Source organism: Panthera tigris, chromosome B4, assembly GCF_018350195.1.
Source record: "Panthera tigris isolate Pti1 chromosome B4, P.tigris_Pti1_mat1.1, whole genome shotgun sequence".
NCBI classification, from domain to species: domain Eukaryota; kingdom Metazoa; phylum Chordata; class Mammalia; order Carnivora; family Felidae; genus Panthera; species Panthera tigris.
Genome location: NC_056666.1, coordinates 131,548,774 through 131,576,651, shown reverse-complemented (window position 1 = coordinate 131,576,651; position 27,878 = coordinate 131,548,774). Strand labels below are relative to the sequence as shown.

General features: G+C 52.5%; 1 protein-coding gene and 1 long non-coding RNA gene across 2 annotated transcripts in view; one reads left to right on the top strand and one right to left on the bottom strand.

The window, feature by feature from the left end:
- TAB1 (TGF-beta activated kinase 1 (MAP3K7) binding protein 1) overlaps positions 1–24,132 on the bottom strand; it is a 33,037-nt gene extending 8,905 nt beyond the window's left edge. The window contains exons 1-7 of the mRNA XM_042993304.1: positions 24,076–24,132; positions 9,360–9,496; positions 8,860–9,013; positions 2,570–2,656; positions 1,900–2,038; positions 981–1,094; positions 275–386 (exon numbers count right to left, since the gene is read on the bottom strand). Of these exons, the coding sequence (XP_042849238.1) occupies positions 275–386; positions 981–1,094; positions 1,900–2,038; positions 2,570–2,656; positions 8,860–9,013; positions 9,360–9,496; positions 24,076–24,108 (776 nt within the window). The 5' untranslated portion in view covers positions 24,109–24,132. The remainder of the gene's footprint in view (positions 1–274; positions 387–980; positions 1,095–1,899; positions 2,039–2,569; positions 2,657–8,859; positions 9,014–9,359; positions 9,497–24,075) is intronic.
- On the top strand, positions 23,970–27,160 carry LOC122240473. The gene is made up of 4 exons (XR_006220260.1): positions 23,970–24,127; positions 25,968–26,142; positions 26,481–26,562; positions 26,971–27,160. It is a non-coding gene; the product is annotated as an uncharacterized LOC122240473 (long non-coding RNA).
- Positions 27,161–27,878: the final 718 nt, after the last annotated feature.

Here is a 27,878-nt window from a genome sequence, read left to right as displayed (position 1 = left end):
TTTTAAAATACCCACTTAGAATTAAGGCTTCCAAAAGCAGTGACCTCCACCCCAACCACCTTGAAAGTAACAGGTGCTTGCTACCCTATGCTAGAACCCCAACTCCTGGTTCGTTGGGTTTAGGGCCACACGCCAACATCTCTGGGAGGAAAAAAGGTCTTCTTGGGCTCTGAATTACCTCAAACTACGTTTTGTCCCTAGAGCCTAAAGTCTGCTTTTGCCCAGGCCCTCTGGCCTTACAAACAAACGGGGGGCAGCTGGATGGGCCACCTACCTCAGTAGGTCGATGTCAGTGTAGCCGTACTTGACCTTGTAATCCCCGATGCGCCTGGTGCTCTCCTGCCCACAGATGACCCCCACTTGCTTGATCTTTCCTGCATCCAAACCTGCCAGAGGGAGGACAACAGGATCCCAGATCCTGTCCGTCATGAAAAACTCAAAGGAGGGGATCCAGACACAGCCACAAAAACAAGGCAACGAAGACCCAGCGAACAGAGAATGAAGTCACACCAGGACGCCCTGGAGAGCGGCTACCCCGAAGCGCCCCGGGGTCCCCGGAGCCCAGCCCCATCAGAACGCCCCCTCACTCAGCGGCCTGGGCTGCAGAGCTCCCTGAGAATTTGGGGGGAGGGGGCAGCTAGGCCGAGGTGGCTGCAATCCTGGGCCTCCTTTGGCCTTTCAGTCTCCGCCGATCACAGAACCTACCGCATGCTCACTACTCTCGCGAACATTTGACACATACGGACTCCCGACCCTCACAACGCCCCAAGATAGGTGTTACTATGATTCTCATTACACAGATGGGGAAACTGAGGCACAGAAAACTTAGGAAATTCTGCGTATCACCAGCTAGTAAGGGGCAGAGCTGGGATCCACCCCCAAGGTCACGGCCCAAGCAAGCCCTTCACGCCTCTCTCTACGTGGACACGGGAAGAGGACGCAGGGGGAGCCGCGGAGGGGTCGGCCCTACCCTCGCTCACCCAGCTGAGAGAGGCGGAAGAGCTCGTCCTCGTTCTCCGTGGTGTGGTCCACGTTCAGCTGGGTCACCTGCAGCCCGTCCACCGTGGATTTGCATAAAAGGGCACGGTTCGTACCTGCAGCAGAATTTGAGCGGCTGAGCAAAGTCTGGGTGCAGGGAGGGGCAGGACACGTTGAGCAGAGAGAGAAAAGTCAGGCATCTCACCCAAGGAAATCCTTGAAACGAGCAAAGAAAATAGGCTTAGACCACTGGGGTGAGTCACCAGTCAGGGCGTGCTGATGATATTAAGGAATTAGGTTAAACTTTTCCAGTGTCATCCTAGGATGATTAGGATTTTAGTAAGAGACCTTTTCTCTAGGGAGACATACTGAAATATCTACAAAGAGAAAACGACATGATGTCTGGGGTTTGTGGGGACAAAGGGCTGCAGAGGAAATGAGACTGGCCCCAAGGAGGTGATCGCTATGGCCAGGGTATGGGCACACGGGGGTTCGCTACATGCTTATCTTTTTACATTTTTTAATTCTGTCCACAATGAAATCCAAATATCCCTGTGGCCGCTCACCCAGCCCGTCTCGCCGCCCTTTGTGGGATGCCGAGTGGGTGTTCTGGAGCCAGGCAACCTCTTCCTGAAGAGGAAGCCACTGAGGCGACCCAGAGAGGCGGCGCAACTCGCCCAGAGTCAGTTGGGGAAGGGCGGGGACTAAAGCCGGGATGCCTGCCTCCTAGCTGGTACCTCCAGCTCCCCGGGCTGGGACTGGGACGCTCCTGCGGAAAAACAGGGAGACATATCCAACAGTCTCAGGAGACGCGGGCTGGAGAGCTTACGTGTCTGGGAAGCGGACAGTCCAAAGAACACACAGACCTTGAGGCTACCTCTTGCCCAGCACTCCCCGCCCGGGGACGGGTAGGTGGCTCACCGACATTGGCGACATAGAGCCTGTTGTTGAGAAGGACCGCCACAACAGCCATGGCTCCTCCCGAAATCTCCCTCTCCAGTGCCTTGAGTCTTTCGAGGATCTTCTGGTACTGAGGAAGCAGCTGGTGCTGAGGGACACCCTACAGGCCGTCATCAGGGGGTCAGAGCAGGCCGGGTCCTCGGAGACCATCTCACCAGCCACCCCCTCCCTTCGAAGGCAAGGATCTGAGGTCCGGGCCAGGATGAAGCCGCACTGTAGCCCCAGACAGGCTTCTTGCAGGAAAGCCAGACATGACCCGACTTGTGCCGTCAGTTCTGAAAGTGCCGGTGGGTGATGTGAGCGGGTGGGTGACGAGGCTACGCACAGGGTGAGGTCGGGGACTGAACTGGAAGGGCCTTTCCTCATATTCTTCACTGCCCGCCCCATGCTGGGCCGGAGTGAAGCTGCCTGCATGGGCCAGGGAGGCCTCTTGCAAGGGCCCCTGCGAACGCATCGTCCCCCAGTCCCTCAGGCAGGAACGAGTCTGTCACCCAGTCCCCTGAATCCTGCTGCTCTGGCCCAGTCGTGTCAGTGGCCTGACAGTGACATGGAAGGTAAGTCCTTGCTCCTAGCAAAGCCAGGCCTTGGCGTGCTCCCCTCCCCCCCGCCGGGGAGCAGGCCGGGGGATTACCTCTGGCAGCTGGGACTGGAGGCTGGCCTTCTCAGCCAATGCGTCATCGATGGACTCCAGGAAGCTCCTCTCTACCACATCAAAGGCCTGGAGGCAGAGGACAGGGAGGGGTGTCAGGGCACAGGCCAGTTCAAAATACCACCGTCACCAGATACTGAAATGCGTCCTATTAATAGTGACAAGCTCTGTATTAACTGCAGGTGGTCACGTGATGCGGGCTTCACAGGGGGCTCTGCAAGGCTACGTCTCCTAGAGAGCAACCTCCGGCAGAGACATCAGCTCCACGGGGCTGGTCGCTGCTAAGGTGGCACCGTGGAGACCAGAGAGGCAGGAGGCGGCGCAGGAGTTACCATCAAGGCTGGGAGTCCGGTCACCGGGGGTGAAGCCCACGTCCGCCACCCGCCCGCTGGGCAGTCTCCACCTCCTCATCCACGTGGGAGGCAAGCGCTACTCTGAAGGTGACGGAGACAATCCACCCTGTGCCCCCAAACCCCGGCTCAGAGTAAGTCTAGATCAGTGCCACCTAGTATCGCTACTGCGTCCTGCCAGTCCCTCGACGCCGGTCACACGGCTGCCTTTGAGCGGGGGAGGGTGCAGCCAGAGTCACTGGCGCGGGGCCCTGAGGCCACGGAGGCCTCTGGCCCAGGTGCTGATGCTGGAAAACGGCCGAGAACAGTTTTCGAGGAACAGGAATCCATCCTTCTCATCTTAAAGTAAGTGCCTCTGGACGAGCTTCCAACAAGAGGTGCCAGGAACAAGAGCTCCAGAACGGCCCACAGAAACCAGAACCGGCCAATGAGCACCCATGAGGAGCAGGGCCCAGCGGTGCCGGCAGCCACCAGAGACTGAGCACCCGAGCCTCACCTGGAGGAACGGGATCGCCCTCGGTTACCCTGTTTCCGCCCGAGCTCAGCCCCCGCCCACTGCACCCGTGGGTCTGAGACTGCATCCCTAACGCCCCTCCCCCAGAAGCATCTCCTCCACAGCCCACCCTGCAGGTCAAGGGGAAGGACCGCAGCTGGCTGGCTGCCTGGTCCTGCGCTCTGGGAAGGTGGGGAGCCCCTGTTCTCATAAAACAACTTTGTCTTTCTGAGTTGCTGCCTAGGCGTCTGACAGTGTGATAACCCTGCTCGTAACCAGAGTCTGGACACCAAGATAAGGGTCTGAGCTTAGGATCCCCACCGTAAGTTCCCGCGTCGCTGCTCCTGGCAGCACCTTTTAAAATAACCACTTAGAATTAAGGCTACAAAAAGTAGTGAGCTCCACCGCGACCAACCTGGAAGTAATAGGTGCTTGCTACCCTGCTCTTTTTTTTAAATTTTTTTTTTAACATTTACTTATTTTTGAGACAGAGACAGAACATGAACGGGGGAGGGTCACAGAGAGAGGGAGACACAGAATCTGAAACGGGCTCCAGGCTCTGAGCTGTCAGCTCAGAGCCCGACGCGGGGCTCGAACCCACAGACCGTGAGATCATGACCTGAGCCGAAGTCGGACGCTTAACCGACCGAGCCACCCAGGCGCCCCGCTACCCTGCTCTTTATCTCCCGCTGGCTCTGGACTCAGGAGGGAGGACTGTCCTCCTCCCCAGGCCAGGGGCGCCCCCTTGCTTCAGGATCTGTAAGTAATAATAAATCTGTGACACTACCTTTCTAGGGTGGTACTGAGGCTGTGCCTTCAATCAAAACAGCCCCCACGGGTCTCACATCCCCAGAGGGGACATGTGCTTGGATGCTGAGGGAGCTACCTGCTGACCCTGTGTCATCAGGTTATAATCTACGTAATCTTAATTCAATATCCCAGCTCTGGCTTCTCAATACCATTGGTGACAAGGATAGGATCTCCTTTTTTTTTTTTTTTTTTTTAATTTAATTTGAGAGAGAGAGAATGAATCTTAAGCAGGCTCCATGCTCAGCACAGAGCCCAACGCTGGGCTCCATCCCACAACCCTGGGATCGTGGTCTGAGCTGAAATCAAGAGCCGGCCGCTCACCCAACTGAGCGTCCCAGGTGCCCTGCAGTCTGTACCCTGTACGATGCCTCGGGGCTGTGAATGGCTCACAAACTTCCTCTCCCGGACAGACGGGGCTCTCTGGGAAGGAAGCACTGCTTGCTGGCAGTCCGTGGCGTTGCTTGGCACTGCCTCTGGGTGTTGCCACAAATCCCCACCCTAAGTTGTTACGCTGTAAAAGATCAGACTCCCCTGCAGCGGCCGACCGGCAGGCCCCAATCTGAGGTGGCTGTGTTTCCCATCAGTCTCTAAATGAGACCCCACTGGGTGTCTGGTCTGGAGGTGACTGGTTACGATCGCACGCGAAAGCTGAGCCACAGTGAGCTAACTAGGACGGAAGGACTCTGCCTCTTTCCCAGCAGGGGCGCAGGCCATATGGCCCTGGAAGCCAAAGAGAGTTCCCCTAGGTGAGTGCTGGAAAGGGAGGCTGGCAGCTGGGGCCACTGTGCTGGTGGTTGGGGCTGGGTGTTAAGCTTGGGCAGCCGGCCCCAACCTGTGACAGAGGCAACTCCACCAGGGGCATCCCGGCACCCCGGGCCAGCGCCTCCGGTGTTGCTGCCTTCCCTGCCGCTGTCGCAGATCGTCCCCTAACCCCACGAGATACTGGCAGTCCCACCCCTGGCGTGGTAGAGCAAAACGCACCCTCGCTAAAAGCAGGGCCCCCGAGCACACGGTACCAGCTCCTCCCAAGTCCCCAAAGGAGGTTGAAAATTGACTAGACTCTTGTAACAACCCCGCTCACGCGGCTTGGGCCTTACTGGGCACAGTGGCATATTGCACCCAACTGCTCTTGCTACATTCCTGGGGCCGGGGGACTCTCCCAAAGGCACTGGTGAGCGCTGCGCTGGTTGAGGTGGACCTAACTCCCGGGAGATATACCGGGGCACCCTAGGGCAGGACGCAGCAGCCCCCATCCCAGGCGTTCCCTGCTACCGTCCGTTGAACTGAGATGTCCAACAACGACCAGTGTGAACCAGAAATGGAGACAGGGGACTATACCACGCTAGCAGTGCAAGGTTTTCTAGAAAAATGTGCCCGAAGTGGGGAGGAGAAGGGTGCTGATTGGCTCTTCTGGGACTTTGGAACAGGCTCCCACCTGCTGTTTGCGGCGGCTGAGATGCGCCAGTTGGCTGGGTGGCCCAAGACTCTACAATTCATACTTCGTTAAAAACACAAAAACAAAATCAAAAAACCCAGGGTATTGAGGACCCATTTTATCAGGGACACCCTAGAGGACCCCTGGACTTGTCACCACAGCAAGGGGGCCAAATGTGTCAGGCCACAAGGGCAGGAGACAGACAAAATAAAAAAGGGGGTGGGCTCTGAGGAAGAGATCCCCGCAAGCTTGCAGAGCCCTTGGAGATAAGGAGAAAGAAGGTCCCATGTCCTGACTCAGATTTTGGCACTGGGCCCATCCCTCCGTTGACATCAGAGTTCAGGCTCACCGTAGGTGGACAACCCTGGATGAGACACCTCCTCTCAGCCAGAAACCGGGATGGGTCAGAGGGTCCGTCATTTTGCTAAGTGGTTACGTTTCCACACTCCCTGACCGTGTCCAACCCAGAGGAGGCACCCCGGGGGCCAGAATCTCAAGAGTTTTACTTAAAGGGTAAGCCCCCCTCCCCCCCCCCAAAGGCCATGCTGTTACAACTTATAGAAACGTCAGATACAGTACCGCAGGCATTAGGTGGTACCAATGCCGTAGCTAGACACGAAAAAGAATTTTTCTGAAGCCCAAATCTCGTTTGCCGGTAAAGGTGAACAGGCCCCACTCCTCCCACAGCCAGGAACCCAACGGAGGGGCCCTAGGGGATACAGGGACTTCTGGGCCCCTTTTAGGTCCCCACTGAGGGGCGGCCTGCAACGCGGCTCCCTCCCGTACAAGATGACCCACGTGCCTCTCCATATTGGCAGCTCTGGAGATCAGGGACCCTGATGACTTCCTCTCGGGACAGCCAGGACCCAAGTTAGAGGCCTCTGCTCAGGTGCCGCAGACGCCGTCACCTCTTGGCATGGCCCAGCCCCGGCAGCAGGATCTGGGTCCCGTACCCTGACTTCTGAGAGAGGCGGCTACAAGGCCCCTGCCCAGGAACCCAGCAGTCTCCTGGAGCCCGTCCCTCCTCCAGGGGACAATTACCCGTATACTTCTCTGATTACCCACTGGGACACGTAAAAGAGAAATTTTACTGCTCTTGTCGACGCCTTCTGGGAACCCCTCTAAACATCAGCGAGGGGCACCCTTTACATTACAAGGCGTATCAGGCAGGCTACGGAAAGCGTTCGACCTCCATTGGATGTGACCCACCTGCAGCACAGAGGTTGGGCTATCGCCCCACATAAGATTCAAGGGCCGCTCACAAGTGTTAAGTTTCTGGGCCTCAATTGGTCCTCTGAAGGCCGGGAAACTCCACTTGAGGTTAAACACTAACTGTCAACGCTTCAGCCCCCGCCATGCTGCGGCAAGCCCGCCACGGCCTTCGCACTGCGGACGCATACCTCGCTTGCCACTACCCTCTCCGCAGCCACACACGGAGCCCCCACGCTTCGGTGGGGAGGAGCCCGACAGCAAGCTCTGTAGCTGGCACAGAGGTCAACTCATCAGGCCCGCCAGCTCCTTCCTCCAGGTGGAAGCGCTGGCCGCCACGGACCACGCGTCCCAGGACTACGGCCAAACCGCGGCTCCCCCTGGCTGCCCACGGGCTTCCAGACCGGAAGGCTGCACTCCACAGCCACCCGCTTCAGCCCCCAGAACATCGCAGTCTGGCTCCTTAACGGGCTTTGCTAGAAACAGGGGCCCTCGCCGACCGGAGCTGCCACCCTCACGCTTCTGATCAGATCGCGGGTAAGGGACGGCTCCCCACGTGGCTCCGCACAGCCACAGAGGCCCATTCCCGAAAGCGGACAGGGCACCCCCAGGAAGGGGCCGACTCTGCGGAGGCGGGTCTTTCCAGAGGGCAGGAGGACATGGCTTCTGAGGTCCTCGGCCCCCTGCCCACGGGCCGTGAGGAAGTGGTGACGGAGGCGCCCCCAGCCCCGCCTGGGCCTCTAGCAGGCCGGGCTAGCTGCCGCCAAGAGCTGGCTGCTCCGTGCACGGCAGCACCACCACCGTCCGTGGCAGGGCGGGGCCAGCTCAGCTCGCTGGGCTCGCGGCAGCACGGTTGGCTGTGTAGAGCACTGCTGCCCGTGGCTGGCCTCTTGTCCGTGTCTCTGCTGACTCCCGGGCAGCTGCTGACAGGCTCGCGGTCCGGTCAGGCCGACGGCGGGGGGATGATTTTCACATCCCGTCTGGGGTGCTCCGTGTGGAGGGTACCGGGGCAATCAAAGCCTTTCGCACTTCAACACGAATGCTACCTCGAGGTGTTTTCCCTCGCCCGAATCCCAGTCACCATACACTTGGGGCTCTCGACCGGCTCCACCCACCCCTCAGCCCCCCGCAATCAGTCCTCAGCTCCACCGCGCCAGCCTTTCTTAGTTACCGCTTCTTCACTCTTTACTCCTCGGCCTAATGGTCCCCAAAGGTCCTCTGTCTCCTTGGATCACGGGGTAGCTACCGCCACAATGGCCTGGGTGCGCTGGGCGCAGGGCTGTCCTGCTCTGGGGGCGCCTCTCACAAAACGCACCGCTTTGAATCGCAGATGACGTCCCCAAACCAAACACTGGAAACTGCCGTTCTTTGGTGCCGGGAGGGGATGAGCCTCTTAGCTGCCGGCAGGTTGAATTCACTGGGCGGCTCCCTCCCTCCGTCCCCACTACCCACTTCACTACGACTTGTGTGATACTCGCACTGGTTTACTGCCTGCTACACCCACCCCGAACGCCTCTGTGGGTAGGAGCCTCCCTGTCTTGCTTTTCTGAGTACACCCCGCTCCCATTCAGGTCTCCCAACACCACGGACTCGGATCCTCAGAGCAAGGATCTCATTTTACTGCCCAACAGGGCATCCGGTGAATTTTCATTTCGGCCACAGGCCTCTGGCATTACTGGATGCCACGGTGGACTTTGAGAATCCTCGCTCCTTAACTTCCCGGGCAGTAAACCGCTCCTACGTGGACTTCCTCGCTGCCTGGGGCACCTGCCACTTGAAATGCTAAGCCCCGTGGCCACCGCTCTCCTCACACCCGGCCGCCGGGAGAGGCTCCCACCGCTGCCCTGCGGGAGAGAAGGTGCCGGCAGCGTCTTCAAACCAACCCCGGCTGACCCCGCACTTTGCGGTCGCAGGGCTGAGCTCCCGGGGGAGCCGCCCGGCCGGGGTCACGGTCGGCCAGCCTGACCCCCGCTACCTGCAGCAGCACACGCCGCACGTCCGCCTCGGTGTGCTCCGCGCTGAGCTGGCCCAGCAGGAGCTCTGCAGACAGCCGCTGGGCCACGAAGCTGGTCACCCGGTTGCCGTCATAGCCGTTGAAGACCCCGTACAGGAAGCAGTTGTTCTCACTCCTGACAGAGAAGGGGAGCGGCTTGAGACGGGGGGCTCGCAGAAGAGGGACGCCGGTTCCCAAGTGGAGGGGAGGAGGGAAAGGACTGGGGGAGACCAGAGATACAGCGGCGGTGGCTTCGGATGCCCACCGGGGTTCCCCCACTCTGACCATCGTTCCACCCCGGCATGGCCTTCCAGGACACTCCCTGACACCACTGTAGCAGGCCCTCGGTCGGCCTGAGGTCCAGAAGTGCAAGGGACAGCAGGAGATGCCCCCCCGTGGGTCACAGCTCAGCGGCAAGCCCCACTCGGGACGGGTGCAAACTTGCCTCCGAGGCTCAGGAGGGCACTGCCGGCAAGGCTCACCTGAACTTGAGCCAGCTGTCCTCCGGTGGGTGGCTCTCGGTGCCCTTGCCATCAGCAGAGTAGCTGCGGTTGGAGGCTGAACCAACCCCAGAGAGGTGGCAGAGCGGCAGGTCGTCTGTCCAGCTTGGCTGCTGCTCCTGAGGACACCAGGAAACCAGAAAGTGTCACCTCCTTCATGAGGACGGACCCCACGTCACCTTCTTTCTCTTCCCCAACAGGAACATAGCAGCCCCAGAGCCCCACAGACGGTTCTGCTTCCTCCCGGAAAACAGCGCTTGGACGAACAAACACCTGCAGAAGGGTTTGCATGTTTTTATGGGCAGTCCACAATGCCGTTCCCCAGGAAACCTGGAAAAAACTAGAGTTCCCAAATTCTAGGCTCAGCAGTGGTTTCTAAGCACGAGCTGTGTTACGCAACACGAGCGAGACACACAAAAGAAGCAGTCTCTTGGGAGAAAGCTCTTTGGTGGCTCCCCACCGCTCCCTGCCGTGGCTCTGACTCCAACCCCTTGGGCATCAGTTAAAACTGGAGATTTCCAGGCCCAACCCCCAGAATGTCTGGTCCTGGTGGGGCCCGGGATACCTGCTACGTCGCAGGCGGCTCCTCCCAGGTGGCCGATTCGGGAGGCCCGACGGCGCCTGAGAAACTGCCTTTACGAGCCAGCTTCAGTCATACGCCATGCCCTTGGCATCTCTCCCCTCGGTCCCTGCTCTGCTCTGGCACCCTCTCGCATCTGCTCCGTGCCACATCCCTCTCTCCCGGTACAAGTGCCTGCAGCACCTCACTCTTTTCCCTCTGCAAGAATATACTCCTTATCCTTGTCTAGCAATTCTCCATGTCCTTCAGAACTCTGGCTCAGGAGTCACCACCTCCAGGAAGTCTTCCTTCAGGAAGACCCCCTCCCGCTGCCACTGCTCTGGCTCGGCTGACAGCCCTTCTCATGCACTCCTCCTACACCTGGCTCCCCTACTCCTGCCTGCCAGCATCTGACTGCCTTTCTACCCCTTGGATCTCAAAACAGGCAGTCCGGCTTTAAACCTCACATACACGCGTGTGCACTTATGCAGAGCTGTCCAGGCCCAGCCCAAACACAGATTCTGAATTTCCGAAATCTCCTAGGAGTGCACTCCGAAGTCCCAGAAACGGCTCTGACACAAGGCCCAGGTATGCGCCATTCTTCTCACTGAAAGCCTCCCCATACCAGGCTCCTATCTGAGAGCTGTGCCTGGTTCCCAAGAGCCTTCCCAGGACCACCCGGCCTGGAAATGATGGGCAGCGCCGAAGGTCAACTGCAAAGAGGGTAACACTTGGATCGAACGGAACGCTGTACCGAAATATTCAACAGGCACGTATCCTGTGCACAATTTCTTGTAAGGTCGTAGTAAGTCTTCAAAAAAGGATGTGAAAACCACTTCGGCAGGCTCTTGCAATCAGATATGCAAATGGCCTGTGGTTAGCTTTTGTGGCAAATTTTATCTTCTGTTTATTTACATACTGACAGTGAGTGCCTTTATGGCTTTTTAAAATTGCTTCGATGCTGCATTTATTCTAGCGGGTTCGTTCTGTCTTGCACCCTGGAGCAGCTTCTGCAGGGTGCAGGAGTTTATTTTTATTTTTAAATTAACATATAGTAAAATGGACTTTTTTTTGGCATGCCGGTCTATGAGTTTTCACACGTGTTTTGTGTGAGTGCCGCCACAAGATCTGGGAAGAGCCCCATCATCCCAAAACGTACCCGTGTGTTGCCCCTTCGTAGCCACCCCTCCCCTAACGCCCAACAAGTAGACTTGTGCTCAATCACTACGTTCGCTGTCTTTTCAAGAATCTCCTAAGTGAAATTATGCAGTACGCGGCTTTTTTTCTTTTTATTGTGATGAAACACACATAATAAAATTCACCATCTTAACCGTTTTTGAACGTACAGTCCGGTGGTACTAAATACATTCGGTGTTGGGCGGCCAGCCCTGCCATCCGTCCCCATAGCTCTTTCCCTCCTTTTGTAAATCTGAAACCCTGTCCCCACTAAACACAAACTCCCCTCACTTCCCCAGCCCCCGATGCCCACCACCACCACACTCTAGGTCTTGTAAGGCATAACCTTTTAAGACCGGTTCCCCTCACTCCGCATGATGCCTTGGAGACCAACCCCCATCCCACCCCCCCCACCAAGTCACTGCGGGCGGCAAGTCTGTCCCTTCATCGCAGAGAGCCTCCCGTCAGATGGATGCAGAAGCCTGTCCACTCATCCACTGAAGGGCATCTGGGCTATTTCCAGTTTTCGGCTATTATGAAGAGAGCTGGCATAAACGTTCACGGGCAGGTTTTGGTGTGAACATAACATTTCACGTCTCTGGAGTAGGGATGAGACTGCGGTTTAATTTTGTAAGAAGCTGCCAATCTGTTTCCCAAAGCGGTGTACCATCTGCATTCCCACCGGTAACGGGCGAGAGTTCCAGGGGCTCCACACCCTCGCCCCGCCGTGGTCCTATTAAATGCAGACATTCTGAGAAGTGTGCATCCGATCCCATCGCGCCTTTGATTTGCATTTCCCTAACGGCTAATGACGGTGTTCAGCATTTTTTTCATGCGCTTATTTGCCATCCACACAACTCTGGAGAAGAGTCTGTTGTAAGTCTTTTTTTGTTTGGTTTTTAGAGAGAGCAAGTGCTAGTGGGGGAGGGGCAGAGAGAGAGGGAGAGAGAATCTCGAGCAGGTTCCGTGCCCAGCGCAGGGCCTGCCGTGGGGCTCAGTCCACCATGAGATCATGACTTGAGCCAAAATCAAGGGAGATGCTGAACCGGATGAGCCACCCAGGTGCCCATTATGCCAATCTTTTAATTGGGTTATTTGTTGAGTTCTGAGAGCCCTTTGTGTTCTTTGGACCAAGTCCTTTGTTGGACATGTGATTTGCAAGTATGTCTTCCCAGTCTGTAGTTTGTCATTTCATTCACTTCCTGGTACCTTTTGCAAAGCAAGAGCTTTTAGTTTTTATGAAGCCCGTTTTATCCGCTTTCTCTCTCACGGCGCACACTTCTGGTGTCTTAAGAATTCTGCCCAGCCCCAGAGACCTTCTAGGTTTTTCTTCAGATAGTTTCACGGTTTTACATTTAGACTTGTGATCCATTTAGGGTTAATCTCTGCATAAACCAGGAAGTTTCGGTCTAAGTGGTTTTGGGTTTTGTTTTGCACATACAGATAGCCAATTGTTGTAACACTGTTTCTTGAAAAGACTGCCCTGTCTCCATTAAAGTACCTCTGCACTTCTTTCAAAAATTAACTGGCCATACTTGTGTGGGTCTGTCTCTGGACTCTAGTCTGTTCCATGGATCCATGTGTCTATCCCTCCACCGATTCCATGCTCTGGATTACCATACCTTTATAAATCTAGAGTTTAAATCTGTATATAAGTCTATATTATAACATCTACATTTTCTTTATAATCTATATTATAAAATCGGGTAGTGGGTTGCCTCTAATTTTATTCTTTGTCAAAACTGTTTCAGCGATCCTGGCTCCTTTGCCTCCCACGTAAATTTTAGAAGTGGCCTGTCTATATCTACACGGAAGACTTGCTGGGATTTTGACTGGAATTGTTTATAGATCAATTTAGGACATCTGACATCCTCACCGTGCTGAATTCTGCAACCCACCAACATGGTATGTCTTTAAATTTACTTACGTCTTCTTTATAGGACATCTACACAATTTCACCGCAAGGGCTGAAAAGCCACTTGAAAACAAAAAATGTGACCAAAACCTAGCCAAAGAAAAGAAACAGCAAGAGCTGAAATTCTGTTCAGCTCCCGACGACACCAGGCACTCAGCACTTTTAGGTCAAGTGACACACGGGAAGAAAAATTGTCACAGTAACACAAATTGTTTCTAGCTGCAATCTCCACCTGTCTCATTTGAGAGTGACACAAATGTCTCTCTTCACATAAATGTGAAATTAATTAGGTCTTTGGACTCCACATAGGACATTATGCAATTATAGTGTATTCAATTAATACCAACATGTATTCAATAAACATCTACTGGGCATTTATACAAGGCTGACATCATTCTAGGCACTGGGGCCACAGTGCAGGACATAATTGAGGGTCCTTGTTTGAAGCCTCCTTTCTAGGGACAGAGAAACTTCCAACATGCTAGTATAATAAATATTATATATATTACAATACGATACATATTATAAAATATTTTAGACAGAGATACGAGCCACGGAAAAAATAATTAGGGTAAGGGGACAGAGAGTGATGGTGAGGGCTTTTAGATGAAATGGTCAGAAGAGGCCTCTCCAGGGGCCCCTGGGTGGCTCAGTCAGTTGGGCATCTGACTCTCGATTTCGGTTAAGGTCATGATCTCACGGTTCATGAGATCGAGCCCCACATTGGCTCTGCTCTGATAGGGTGGCGCCTGCTTGGGTTTCTCTCTCTCTCTCTGCCCCTCCCCTGCTCACTCTCTCTCAAAATAAATAAATAAACATTAAAAAAAAAAAAAGAAGAGGCCTCCCTGAAGAGGTGACCTCTGAGCCAGACCCAAATGATCACGGAGCAGTGGCCCTTTCAGAAAGTGGGAAAGGGGCCTTCCAAGCAGACAAAATGGCATGTGCAAAGACCCTGAGGCAGCAAAACAAGTGTGTGAGGTTTAAGTAAATGCAAGAAGGCATTACTGCAGCATAGCCTCTGCAGTGACCAGAGGGGAAAACGGCTTCTACCGTGTTCATATATATGCGTGTGCCTATGTGCCTAGGTGGGGACAGGGTAGGGCCTTCCTTCCATGCCACTGAAAAGAGTTCATTGCCAAGGAATTAATTATTTTTTAACGAACTGCTTTGTTGCCAATTATCGCTTAGGTCTTAGGTCTGGTTAGCATGCCTCCACTGTCAGAGACCTCACAGAGGTTGGGCAACTTGGCAAATAAATTTCCCAAAGAATCTTTTTCTAGGGTCTGTCTCCTGCCTGCAACTCAAATGAAACTAAGCAAAAGATTAAGCACAAAAGCATCTCCCCAGTCTGGAGGGTCTCAGGTCCTCCTCCTGAAAAGATGGGTCGAGACCACTATTCAGCACCCCGAAGCGCCACAGCTGTTTTGAAACATGCAGGAGAAGATGTTCATTCATACTTTCTAGAATCCTATCTGTGATTAAAGATGAGATGAAGACGGGGTGCCTGGGTGGCTCAGTTGGTTGAGCATCAGACTCTGGGTTTCGGTTCAGGTCACGATCTCACGGCTTCCTGGGTTTGAGCCCCGTGTCTGCTTGGGATTCTCTCTCTCACCCTCTCTCTCTGCCCCTCCCCTACTTGCGCTGTCTCTGTCACTCTCAAAATAAATAAATGAACTTAAAAAAAGATAAGATTAAGAGGGATTGAACTTGACCTCTAGTAGGAAACGAACAATACAAATGCGTCGCCCGTGATGCAAAACCTGTCATCGATGCCGCAATCACGAGACTCCCTCTGCCATTCCCTAACTCCCATGAGGGTCAGACACAGGCTTCCAGGGACTCGAATCTTTACAACAGATTCATACTTTCCAGCAAAAAGTAACTATTACCCGAGCAACGTATGGGCCCCACTTGACACTGTGAGATACACTCTGACAAACACTAATGAGAGGCTCTTTCGAGGAAGGAAGGAAATGAACTAGAGTAGATGACTGAGGAACTCGCCACCTGGGCGTTTCAAGGCACAAAAACAACTCACTCGCCCAATGGGCGCCCGTGACACTGCTCTCAGGGGCGGGCTGGTACCGCGCGGGCCACCGCAGCCACGCTCAGCTCGCAGGGAGTAACAAGCTGTCCCAAATCAGAAAGACTCCAGGACGGTGGTCCACCTCCTGACAAGCACCCGGTTCTTCAGACAGGATTGATGACTAGTGCCCGGACACCTCTATGATGTTAAGTGCTCTTCTTTGAAAAAATGATTTTCATGTTTTTAAATTTTATTTTTGAGAGAGAGAGACAGAGCACGAGCGGGGGAGGCACAGAGAGAGAGGGAGACACAGACTCCGAAGCAGGCTCAGGCTCTGAGCTGTCAGCACAGTGCACACACGGGACTAAACTCATAAACCGTGAGATCGTGACCTGAGGCGAAGTCGGACTCTCGACCGACTGAGTCTCCCAGGTGCCCCCAAGAGCTCTTTTTGAAATGTGATTTTCATAATGATGAGCTAGTAATATTTTGGAAATATAGTTGACTCTTGAACAACGCGGGGGCTGGGGCACCAACCTCCCGCGCAGTCAAAAGTCTGTAACTTTTGAGTCCCCCAAAACTTAACTATTAATAGAGGCTACCTTCCACTGGAAGCCTTACCAACGACATAAACAATCAACACCTGTTTTGTATGTTACATGTATCGTGTACTGACTTCTTACAATCAAGTAAGCTGGAAAAAAGAAAACACTAAGAAAATCATAAGGAGGGGAGCCTGGGTGGCTCAGTTGGTTAAGCGTCTGACTCTTGGTTTCGGCTCAGGTCACAATCTCACGGTTCGTGAGTTCGAGCCCCATATCCGGCTCTGCACTGAAAGCAGAGAGCCTGCTTGGGATTTCTCTCTCCCTCTCTCTCTGCCCCTCCCCTGCTTGTGCACTCTCTCTCTCTCTCTTAAATAAATAAATAAACAAACAAACAAAAACATTTAAAAATTTTAAAAATAAATAAAAAAAGAAAATCATAAGGAAAAGAACATACATTTATAGTACTATGTTTACCGAAGAAAAAATCCGCACATAGGTAAATCGCTGTACTCCAAACTCACGTTGTTCAAGGACCAACCACATATTATTTCATTAGCTGGCAACTGGTGTTCAGGTCAATGGCTGTGGATTCCAGTGCTATTGTTTATTTAAGGAGAGTCTTCATCCGTTGATAATAACACTCAAGAAAACAGTACTCAATGGACACTTTCTTAACCTGCCAGTCGGTACTAAAGCCAGCATCTACTGAGTGGGGGAGACACAAGAGGCATTCTCGTTAAGATTAGAAACACGGCGAGGATGCCCACCTCCTGCGGTACCTAACACTGACCTGGAGGCGTGAGCTCACCCAATTAGATAAAAGAGGCAGAGCTTAAGAACCGGAGAAGTACAATTCCCTCCATTTGCAATTGATAGTATTTGGAAAACCTAAAGAATTAATTTGAAAACTCAAAAGAAGTCAGAGGGTGGCAGGATAGAAAAATCAAGACATAAAACCCAAGAACCTTCATACACGTAAAGAAGAGATTGGCATCGAGCCTCCGCGTGAAAATTCCCACTGGCTGTTGACTAAAATAACGGTCTCTTCCCCCTGCGGTTCTATCCAGGCGGTCTCCCCCAACCGCACGCACTCCTATAGAGGATTCTTTTCAACCTAAACTGACTTTAGTGGGATTATATCCTACTGCTTTCATCTCAGCCTTCCAGCTTGTTGACATAATTTTGAATCTCACCCTTTCACAGATTAACAATCTCACTCAGCTGTCTATCCTGTGCAGCCAAGGCCTTCTACACAGCGTTCTGCGTGATCTCGAAAAACCTGCGACCAGAACAAAAGGAGTGGGAAGCCAACCTACTTCTTGCAGGAGGGTGTCTGCACCAACACAGGACGGAAGTAACACTTCCCCCAGAGGTCTGCTCTACTTGAAGGGCCAGATGTATTCTGGGGACCCCAAATGAAGAGGCTACTGACCCCAGAGGTACAGTCGCACAAACAAGCACACACTTTAGAACAAATCGACTGTTTATAAACGTGAAACTTGCTGAGCAAAGTCCTCCTTATTTCACACAGGCACTCTTTAAACATAAAGTTCCTAGCCACCTGAGTTTGGGTCACTATTAAAAGATTACCCAAGGGGTGCCTGGGTGGCTCAGTCGGTTGGGCGTCCGACTTCGGCTCAGGTCACAATCTCGTGGTCCGTGGGTTCGAGCCCCGCGTCGGGCTCTGGGCTGACAGCTCAGAGCCTGGAGCCTGCTTCCGATTCTGTGTCTCCTTGTCTCTCTGCCCCACCCCCGTTCATGCTCTGTCTCTCTCTGTCTCAAAAATAAATAAATGTTGAAAAAAAAAAAAAAAAAAAGATTACCCAAAAGTATCTTAAAATGTATCCACAGTGAGTGAGGCAAGGCCTCCCCTTTTCTGTCTTTCCCAGCCCCATCCACCTCCAAAGGCCCTGCTCAAATCCAACGGGAGCCATAGGCCCGTGTTTCCCAAACCTCCACCATCCGCTCACTATCTTCAAGAAATAATCTGCTTCATAATTTTTCTTTAACCTGCCACATTTTCTTGGGGCGCCTGGGTGGCTCAGTTGGCTAAACGTCTGACTTTGGCTCAGGTCATGATCTCATGGTTGGTGGGTTTGAGCCCCATGTAGGGCTCTGTGCTGATAGCTCCGAGCCTGGAGCCGGCTTCGGATTCTGTCTCCCTCTTGGTGTGCCCCTCCCCCGCTTGTATGCGCGCCTCTCTCACTCTCAAAAATAAATAAATAAGCTTAAAAAATAAAATGAAATAAAATAAACTGTCACATTTTCTTTTACTCAAGTGACTTCATTTTGAACACAAACTTTTTCACTATTATAAGCAGAAAATGAGTATTACTTGCTGTATCTTGCAGATAATAAAAAATGAAAACAAAACAAGGTTATTAGATTCCAGCTGAACCTACTGCCTGCTGTAGACTCTGAGCTGGAGCCCTGTTCTCTCTGCTTAAAAAAAAATTTTTTTAACGTTTATTTATTTTTGAGACAGAGACAGAGCATGAACAGGGGAGGGTCAGAGAGAGGGAGACACAGAATCCCAAGCAAGCTACAGGCTCCGAGCTGTCAGCACAGAGCCCGACGCCGGGCTTGAACTCACGGACTGTGAGATCATGACCTGAGCCGAAGTCGGACGCTTAACCAACTGAGCCACCCAGGCGCCCCCTCTCTGTTTAAAAAAAAAAAAAAAAAAAAAAAAAAAAAAAAAAAGCAGGGGTAGGATGCCTGACTAGCTCAGTTGGTGGAACATGTGATTCTTGATCTAGGGGTTGGGAGTTTGAGCCCCATGTTGCATGTAGAGATTACTTAAAAAAAAAAAAAAAAAGCGGGGGGAGGGGGGCACCCGGGTGGCTCAGTTGCTTAAGCGTCCAACTCTTGATTTCGGCTCATGTCGTGATCTCCCAGTTCATGAGTTCGAGCCCTGCGTCGGGCTCTGAACTGGCACGTCATTAGGATTCTTCCTCTCCCTCTCTCTGCCACTCCCCCCCTCACGGTCTCTTTCAAAATAAATAAACTTTTTTTTTAAGTGGCGGAGAAGACTTGCAAGAATTAGAAAGGTTCTGGGGCACCTGGGTGGCTCAGTCAGTTAACTGTCCAACTTCGGCTCAGATCATGATCTCACCATTTGTGAGTTCAAGCCCCGCATCAGGCTCTGTGCTGACAGCTCAGAGCCTGGAGCCTGCTTCGGATTCTGTGTCTCCCTCTCTCTCCACCCTGTTGCTCGTGCTGTTTCTCTCTCTCTCTCAAAAATACACACACATTAAAAAAAAAAAAAAAAAAAAAAAAAAAGAATCAGAAAGGTATTAAGGATATATCAGGACCAAACCAAGTCTTTCTCCTGACATCATCAGAGTGTGAAAGAGAACAGAAAAGCACATAACTTGTGTGCTATATAACAATGACTTTCATGCCAGCACATACCAAACCTCCTCATTGTATGTGTCCCAGACTCAGGGACAATGCAGCCCAAGGTGCCACGGTCCCTTCCCTGAGAAATCTATCCTGGTGGCTCACTACACATACCGGTTATTAACCATTTGGCCTTCTGGCAACTCTCATGCTATAGCTTGGTACTGTTGTGTTGTTTTTTTTTTTAAGTGTATTTATTTAAGTAATCTCTACACCCAACGTGGGGCTTGAATTCACGGCCCTGAGATCAAGAGTCATGTGCTCCACCAACTGAGCCAGGCAGGTGCCCCTGTTTTATTGTGGTTTTTGTTTGTTTGTTTTTGTAACCTGGTATTGTTAATTAGCCACTGATTCCAAGACATATATTTTCTATCTTTTAATCCCTGAAGTTGGTGTGTTTCAAGTTAATTGGCAGTGGGTTTTCTTTCTTAGTGGTATATAAAATAGTGATGGGTCCTTATCATTAATGGTGTCTTAGATCCAATGACCTACGGACCATTTCTCATATACTTGTGAGCATTCCTTGAGAGAAAGGACCTGCTTGGAATGCAGTTCCCATAGGAACTCACACATTCCATGACAGGTGGCCAGAGAATTCCAGGAGGTTGTACCCACATAGGAGTATGAGAGTACCTGGTCTTCCCCGATTTCAGCAGTGGCCCCGAAGTCCCTCTGACACTGCTGTGGCTGGGTGAGTTGCCATCCTGTTGTCCCAGCTCTGCCCCCTCCACCGGGGATTAGCCATGCCAAGCATCCAATGCTGACTCCACCCCACTGCCAAGTCTCTTGCTTCCTTCCTCCACACGCCTGAACAATTTTTGGAAAGGCCGCATATTTCCTATTCACACAAACCGCCCCCTTCCCCACCCCTGCACACACTGACGCATACCTTCTCCACACCCACAAATGCCAGGCCAACCAGCACCAGCGGCAAGGGGCGCCTGGGGAGCCAAGAGGGGGGCCCCCCACGCTCACACAGCCTCATCACAGAGCCGCGTAAATACGCACCTCGGAGAGCGTGCACCCCCGTAACTCTTTGGTGGGTTACAAGTTAATTTCTCGGAAGAAATTTAACACAAAAGGCAGTAAGAAAGAAGTCTGTTTCAAAAAGCCTAATTTTGACTTGATTGTGTGAGGGAATTCCCCAAATTCGTATTCTGACATGAAAACTTTCTACGGTGATCCAGTTGTAGGGACCCGGTGAAGGGTGTCACAAACACCTTGTGCACACGTATGGAAGCCGCTTCATATACATATGTTACCGCGTCACATAATAGGCCAGAAAAGTCCCCACAGAGATTCATCTCAAACTCCTGGGCAGCAGAAGTGGATAAAGCACGGTTCCAACTTCAGGCCACAGCTTGAATATCAAATTATGGTATGAAAAGGCTGAGTGTTTTTGTGGTGAAAGCACCCAGATTCCTTGGAGGCAAAAAGGAAGCTCAGAATGAGAGAATAATGCCCCCAGGAAGATGGCTGGTGGGGGGGGCAGCTGTTCTTTCTCTCCCAAAAGCTGAAAATACCCGGTGCCTCCTGCCATCTCTCTTTCTGAATGACCCCCTTTTCCTTCCCCACTTCTCTGGGACCAGCTCGACCCCTGCCCACCCCCCCCCCCTTTCAGCAGGCTTTTCATCAAAGGCCCTCTATGTTTTCATCACAAATATAGTCCTAATACATGCTTAAAGGGGCTGCTAATAATTGTGGGGCAGTTACTGTGTGCAGCAGCAGCTGGGCCACATTCTGACGGCGGAGGGGACGGCTGTGGGTGATGGCCTAACGGATGTTTTTATTTTAATGGGTGCGTATTTATTATGGATGTTAGAAAAAATATTTAGCCAGCACCTGTGACCTCATGGATGTGGTCGCTCGAGTGATGTTTCTAAGTGAAAAAAAAATGAATTTCAAGTCGATTTTCATTTTATGACTAAGTACAGCAAAGCACAGGCAGAAACCACACTCCTGATTCTCCCAGCCCCAAATGCGCTCCAGGGTCCCCCATCTCGGTGAAGGGCACCGCTGTTGTGCCAAGTGAAATCCTATAGTCCTTCTTCCCTCTTCTCCCTCTGTCACGCACCCCACATTGGATCCAGCAACAAATCACACCCGCTCTTCCTCCAAAATACAGCCAGAACCTGCTACTTCTCCCCACTCCTCTGCCGTCACTGCTGCCTGGACGCCCGGGAGCGCCACGCAGCAGGTCCCAAGCTTCCACTCTCTCTCCACTCAAACCCGTTTTGACACAGGGCTCTTTCTCCAACCGCAAACCAGATCGCGTGCTCCTCCTAAACACCGCCAAGTTTCGGGGCGCCTGGGTGGCTCAGTGGGTTAGGCATCCGACTCTTGATTTCGGCTCAGGTCATGAGCTCCTGGTTCGTTCCTGCAAGCCCCGCGTCCGGCTCTGTGCTGACAGTGCGGAGCCTGCTTGGAATTCTCTCTGCCCCTCCCCTACCTGCTCTCTCTCCCTCTCTCAAAATAAAGAAACAAACATCAAAAACAAAAAAAACACCAGCAAGTTTCATAGTACACTTAGAATAGAGCCTAAAGAAGTCCACACCAGGGTCCACAAGGCCCCTTGGACCTTGGTTACTACCACTCCCCCAACACGCTCTACTCCAGCCACGATGGCCTCCGTGGTGCTCCCCAAACACACAAGCCTCTGCATCCCTCTTCCCTCAGGCAGGAATACCCCTCCCAAATCCCCTACTGCATCCCATCAAATGGTGGGAGGTCTCATCCAAACAGTCTGTCTAAAATGGCCCCTCTGCCCTTCTGTGAAGCACCACCTGATGCTATAGATATTATTATATCATAATCTGTATTTATTCGTTGTTACGGTCTCCCTTATCAGAACACAGGCTTCACGAGGGAAGTGTCCCCCATACCCACACAGTGCCTGCCACAGAGTTAAGAGCTCAGTGACACTTGAGTGTTCAGAACTTAAGGTGGCACTTCATGGCTGGACTGTGACTACGCTAGGCTAGGGACTGTAACGTGTGAGTTCATTTAATTCTAACAACACTCCTCGGAGTCCCTTCGGCTGGGAACCAAGGTTCGGGGATGTTAAGTGACTTGTCCCGAGTCCATTCGAAACCTGTGCTTTTTGTTAGGCCGTGAAGGACCCAAGTTCCTCTGAACGCACCAAGCTACCTTCAAAAGCTCTTCTTCTGTTCAAAAGACCTTTTAAGGGACCACGCTGCCTGGGGACCTCTGCCATCTGGATACCCGTGAGGGTATCCTTGGGTGACAGCTACCCGACCTTGTGTGGTAGCCCTCACAGCCATCTGCTCAATGACGGTATCTGAGCTGATCTTACCACAGGACAGCGGAGAGCAGGTCAGCGAGCCACACACACTGCCCGGACACTCAGACGCCCTGTGAACAGGGACGTCTTGATCACCATTAGGATGGGAGGGCTCTCGTGTGGACATCACTGCCACCCCCTGGCCTTTCATCACGAGGCTATGTGCTTAAAGCCGATTATCCATCTTCCAAAGATTCCGCTACCACCCAGGAACACGTTCCGGAGCTGGCAAAGCCTGGCTTCTGTCTAACCTGAGTCCCCTGGGCTCCATCACACCTAGAAGAGAGGGAAGCTGGAAGGCACTCTCCTCAGCAAGCCGAGTCCCTCCACAGCAGTTAACACTTCCAACATTCGCCACAGTCCAGCCCAGATGTCTGGAATTTTTACAACGGGGAAATTTATACAGGGGCCCTGCCCTCTGGGAGCTTCCAGAGCAGAGGGCCAGGCCTACTTAACTCACTGACAAGGCTGACCTGCAGAGCGCCGGTAAAAGAAAGGCTCAGCCAAAGTATGGAGGGGGAGAGAGCAATCCCCACAGGGGAGCCCTGGGAATTGCTGTCCCAGAAGAGCAGTTTCAAAGCCCATCTACACAAAGCCTGTCCTTAGTATACAGCACTGAAGGTCACCCTTCCTCCAATTCTTATGCTTTAAGTCCCTCAAGGGCAGGGCCAACGGCTGCTGTAAGGCCAAGGCCAGGCACTGGACAGGGCTACAAATGCTTTACTATTTTACAAATATTTACTGAATGCCTGGCACCTAGTGGTGGAAAGTGCTGATGATACTATTCACTGTGGATCACAAGTACAGGAGGCAGGCAAATCCACAGGGCAAGTACGACAGCTTGCCACATCTGGGGGGGACCCAGGGGACCAGCACCCTACGGTGGCAGGTCCGATTGGGCTCATGATGCCACGATGTGTATGCATCCATGTGCACGTGTCAGGAGGGCGCAGGGGCTGTAAGACACCAGCGACAAATCCATGAAGGTCCAGACTGGGGGTAAGGGTGAGTCTCGGGACCATCCTTCCACTGCCTGCTTTCACCTTACAGTTAAGGAAACCGAGGCATGACCAACGAGAGCCAGGACCAGGACCCAGGCTGCCACTCGAGTCATTCCTCCGGTATCACCTGGAGGTTAACCCCGTTTCTGGAATCAGGCAGTCTGATGTTAACCCTGACTCTGCCACTTACTGGCTGTGTGGCCTTGGACAAACGACCACCGTTTGTCCGCATCTGTGCCTCCGTTTCCTCATCTGTCAAACGGGAATAAGAGTACCCACCTCCCAGGGCTGTGATGAAAATTCAGCTTATAACGTAAAGCAACTGGCGGAAAACCTGGAGGGTGATGAGCGGTACACCGCGGGCTGCTGCTGCTGCTGCTGCTGTAACTGTTATTACCGCACGGCTGCTCAGCGCCCGGGGTGGGCTCACCGCCCCGACTATCTCCGCCACCGCGCGCCACGTTCCCTTCCGGCCCCGGGACGCTCCCCACCCTCGACGCGTCCCTGACGCTCGGGGTCGCTGCGATCGCGAATCCCAGCCCCTGACCGCCCGGAGGCAGCGCGCACGCGCGGGCTACACGGGGCCGCACGCGCCGCCGGCCTCGGGAATGGGGGGGGAGGGGGGGCGGCCCCGAGTCGGGGGGGGAGGGCAGCGGCTACACCTCGTCAGGGAGAGAGAGGCTGCCCAGCGGCGGAGAGGGAGCCGCGCCTGCACCCGACAGGCCGCCCCCTGGGGTCCCAACCCCCAGCCCGGAGAGCGGGTCGTTCCTCACACTCTGCAGCAGGCTCCTCCTCTGCGCCGCCATCTTGGAGGGACCCCCGCGGGTGAGCCCGCCTCCCAGCAGAGCAGGCGAGAAGGGCGGCTAGAGCGGCCTGAAGGGGGCACGCTCACAGCGCCACCCCACGGCCAAAGCGGGATGGGGCCGTGCGCTGTCTTCCCCTTTTTCTGTCCTGGGAGGAAAAAAGGGAAGGCCTCCTTCCCTACGTGATTGCGTCTTGCCAATTTTATTTGCGCATTTTCTCCAGGATGCTTTTCCTTTAGGTGGAAAAGCTTTAGGATGGGGCTCCCAAGGATGCTTTAGGTGGGGCTCCTAAGACACCGGATTTGGGTTCTTCAGGGACTCATTGGGCGTGGGGTCCGGTGAATTATTCATTCACTCGATAAATATTCGTTGGGTGACCATGCCTGGCCCAATAGGGATAAAGCAGCAAGCAAGACACCCTCAGAAAGCTCACCTTTCAGTTGGGGAGGACATCGTTTGCATACATAAATCATTTCGAGCCGGGCTAAATGCTAGGAAGAGAAGTTTATGGATGTGGCATAGGAGCGTAGGGCGGGTCAGGCAGAGGGGACAGCTAGCGCACAAGGCAGGAGAAAAGGGAGCATGTGAGTGTGGGTTCAAGGAAGCATGCGTGTCACACAAGGTCTCTCTGTGGCTGGAACAGAGATGGAGGGGGAGTGAGATGAAGGGCCCTGGGGTAGGTTCTGACCTTGCCCAGCCCTGGGCAGGAGTTGGCCTATTCATGTGGAGGACAAAGGAAAGTTCTTGACTTCTGAGCAAGCCACAGACATGATCCCATTGGTAGAAAGATCCCTTTGACTACTGTGTACAAAACAGATGTTATGGGTGTATTGGAGTGAAGACCAATTAAGGGAATGTTGTGCTAGCTCGAGGCAAGAGATGATGGTGGTTTGAGTCAGCTGCCCCTGCCAAGTGGATGGATTTTATTTAGGAGACAAAATTGTCAGGGCTTGATTTGTGGATTGGTTGTGGTTGATGATGGAAAGAGATTTGTCAAAGATTCACCCAGATTTCTGGAAAGAACAGCTAGAAAATCTTGGGGTGGGGGGAGAAGGATTGAATGACCTTGAGTTCAGTTTGGGCATGTTGAGTTTAGGTGCTTTTAAGACCTGCAAGAAAAGAAGTCAAATCAGTCCTGAGATCAAGAGGACTAGAGAAGACTGACGAGGTTTTGGGGTGTTGGGTTCAGAGCTGACAGGCAAGAAAGAATTCTGGAAGATGTCTTTACTGCAAAAAGATGATTTTATTCAAGCACAGGGACAGGACCCGTGGGCAGGAAGAGCTGCATGGGGTTGTGCAAAGTGACTGCTTATATACTGTGGAGGTGGGGAAGGTAAAGGCAAAACAAGTTTCTTAAAGGGATTTCCATTTGCTAAAGAGAATTTACAGATTACTGGAGGCCCAGCTCTTGTCAAGCTAAAGTTGGTTTTCCCTCTAGCAAAGCATTATCATTAATAGTAGGGAGCTCCTGAAGATTAGGCTATTAATGGCATATTTGTAAACTGATGCAGACTCTTTGCAAACAAATTTAGCCATTCGTTTTCTGTCCTCTCCTTTGTCTTAGGCATCCAGGAATGCCTGAGGAATATCACATATCCCACTTTGGGGGGGGGGGGGAGGGGGCTGGCTTCCTGGCGTAAATTGCCTTATGCTCCCTCATCAAAGACAACAGCAGAGGAGCCCCTAGAGAGGTTGGGAAGCAGAGGCCAGGCCTGGAACCCAGGATGAGGAGTGCATGGGTAACAATGTAACATGCTTTTGAGAGATCTAGTTAGAAGATTAGGGAAGAAAGTCCCTTAGGTTGTGCTCCCCAAGGGCCCTTGAAGAGAAACAGAACCCAGATTGAATGTGTTTTCTTTTAGGTTGGGAGAAACTGGGACCTATTTAAATGCTGAAAAGGCTTACCAGAGGAGAGCTGACGATTCAGAAGAAGGGACGGGAGGCAATCTAGGACTGGGATGGTGACATACCATCGTCTACCAACATAGCTCCACGTGGCCCAAGATGACCGTTTGAGCTACAGCGATTTTGTCTGAGGTCAGCCAGCAGGAAGGAAAGAGGAAGGGAGGAAGATAGCATTTCTCTTTCTCTCTCTTTCTCCTTCTTTAAAAAATTTTTTTTAAATGTTTATTTACTTTTGAAGGAGAGAGAGAGAGTATGAGTTGGGGGAGGGAAAGAGAGAGAAGGAGACACAGAATCCGAAGCAGGCTCCAGGCTCTGAGCTGTCAGCACAGAGCCTGACGCGGGGCTCGAACCCACCAACCGTGAGATCACGACCCGAGGCAGAGTCGGACGGGCGACTGAGACCACCCAGGCGCCCCTCTTTCTTCTTTTTTAAAATTGAACATTTACTTACAAGCAGCCTTCCCTTTTAGGCGACTTCCAGAAGTTCCCGGCAACGCTTCTTACATCTCAGTGGCTATACCTACCCCCATGGCCACATCCGCTGAAAGGGAGGTGAGGAAATGCAGGCTTTGGACAGAGCTACAGTTTCTGTTACTAAAGGAGTAAGACATAGATACCAGGACGTTAGGAACAGTCTGTGCCATAAAGGGAAGTGGGAGGGACCAGGTGGTTTGTCTGTTGAGGTAGAGTCTGGAAAGATTCAGGCATCGGAGCCCAGACCACTGCATTCTAAGCCCTACCCATATCCTGTCACCTGTGTGACCTTGAACAAGCCCACGGGAGCCTTTACGGTATCCTCTGTAAAATGGGAGTGACAGTCTACCTGGCTGAATGACTGCAAGGATTGAATGAGATGCGGTGGAAGGACCTGACCTGTGGCAGCCCGTTTGTTACATGTTTGTTACATGTTTGTTACATTTAAATTACAATTTCTTTCTTTTTTTTTTTTTTCACGATGAGAAACACACCCTGAGGACCTGCTGTGTGCCAGACATGCCGGATGCTTTTTCATAGTATTTCTTTCTGACTCCAGCCAGCTATTACAATCATCCTTACTTTGTCAAACAGGAAACTCCAGTTCAGCAAGTCACCCAACAAATAGATGCTAGGATCTGAATCCAGGTCCTGTGACTCTGTGATGTTGTGATACCATGAGAAATATACATTCGGTCTTCATCCCTGGTTCTTGGCTTCCAAATCCTTGGGTGATAGGGGTTCCAGCAGCATCTTTTGTTATGACACTTGGTCTCCCTCCTAGCTTCCACAAGGGTTTTGGAACTTTCTGAGTGATAGAAGTGATGGGAGTATCTTCAGTTATTCACGAAAAGCCCCTTCGGCCATCCTGGAGTTTATGACATGGCTGGTGGCTAGAAGTCCCTAGATAACTTCAGGCAGGGACAGGTTGCCAGAGGGTCCAATCATGGGATTAGAGGGTTGAAACTTGCAGCCACTCTCGCCCCCACTTCTGCTGGGGTGGGGAGTGGGGAGGAGGCTGGGGATTGAGTTAATCACCAACGGCCAACGAGTTCATCAATCATGCCTGTGTAATGGAATCTCCACAAAACCCTAAATAAAGGGGTTTGGAGAGCTTCTGGTGAACGCATCTGCATGCCAGGAGGTTGGCTCACCCCAGCCTCTGTGGGCCCAAGCACTCTCTGGACCCTTCCATATCTCCTCCTATGTACCTATTCATCTGACTGTTCATTTATATTTTTTATAATATCCTTTTTTAAAAACATTTAATGTTTATTTTTGAGAGAGAGAGAGGGAGAGAGAGAAAATGGGGGCGGGGCAGAGAGAGAGAGAGACAGAGAGAGACAGAGACAGATCCGAAGCAGGCTCCAGGCTCTGAGCTGTCAGCACAGAGC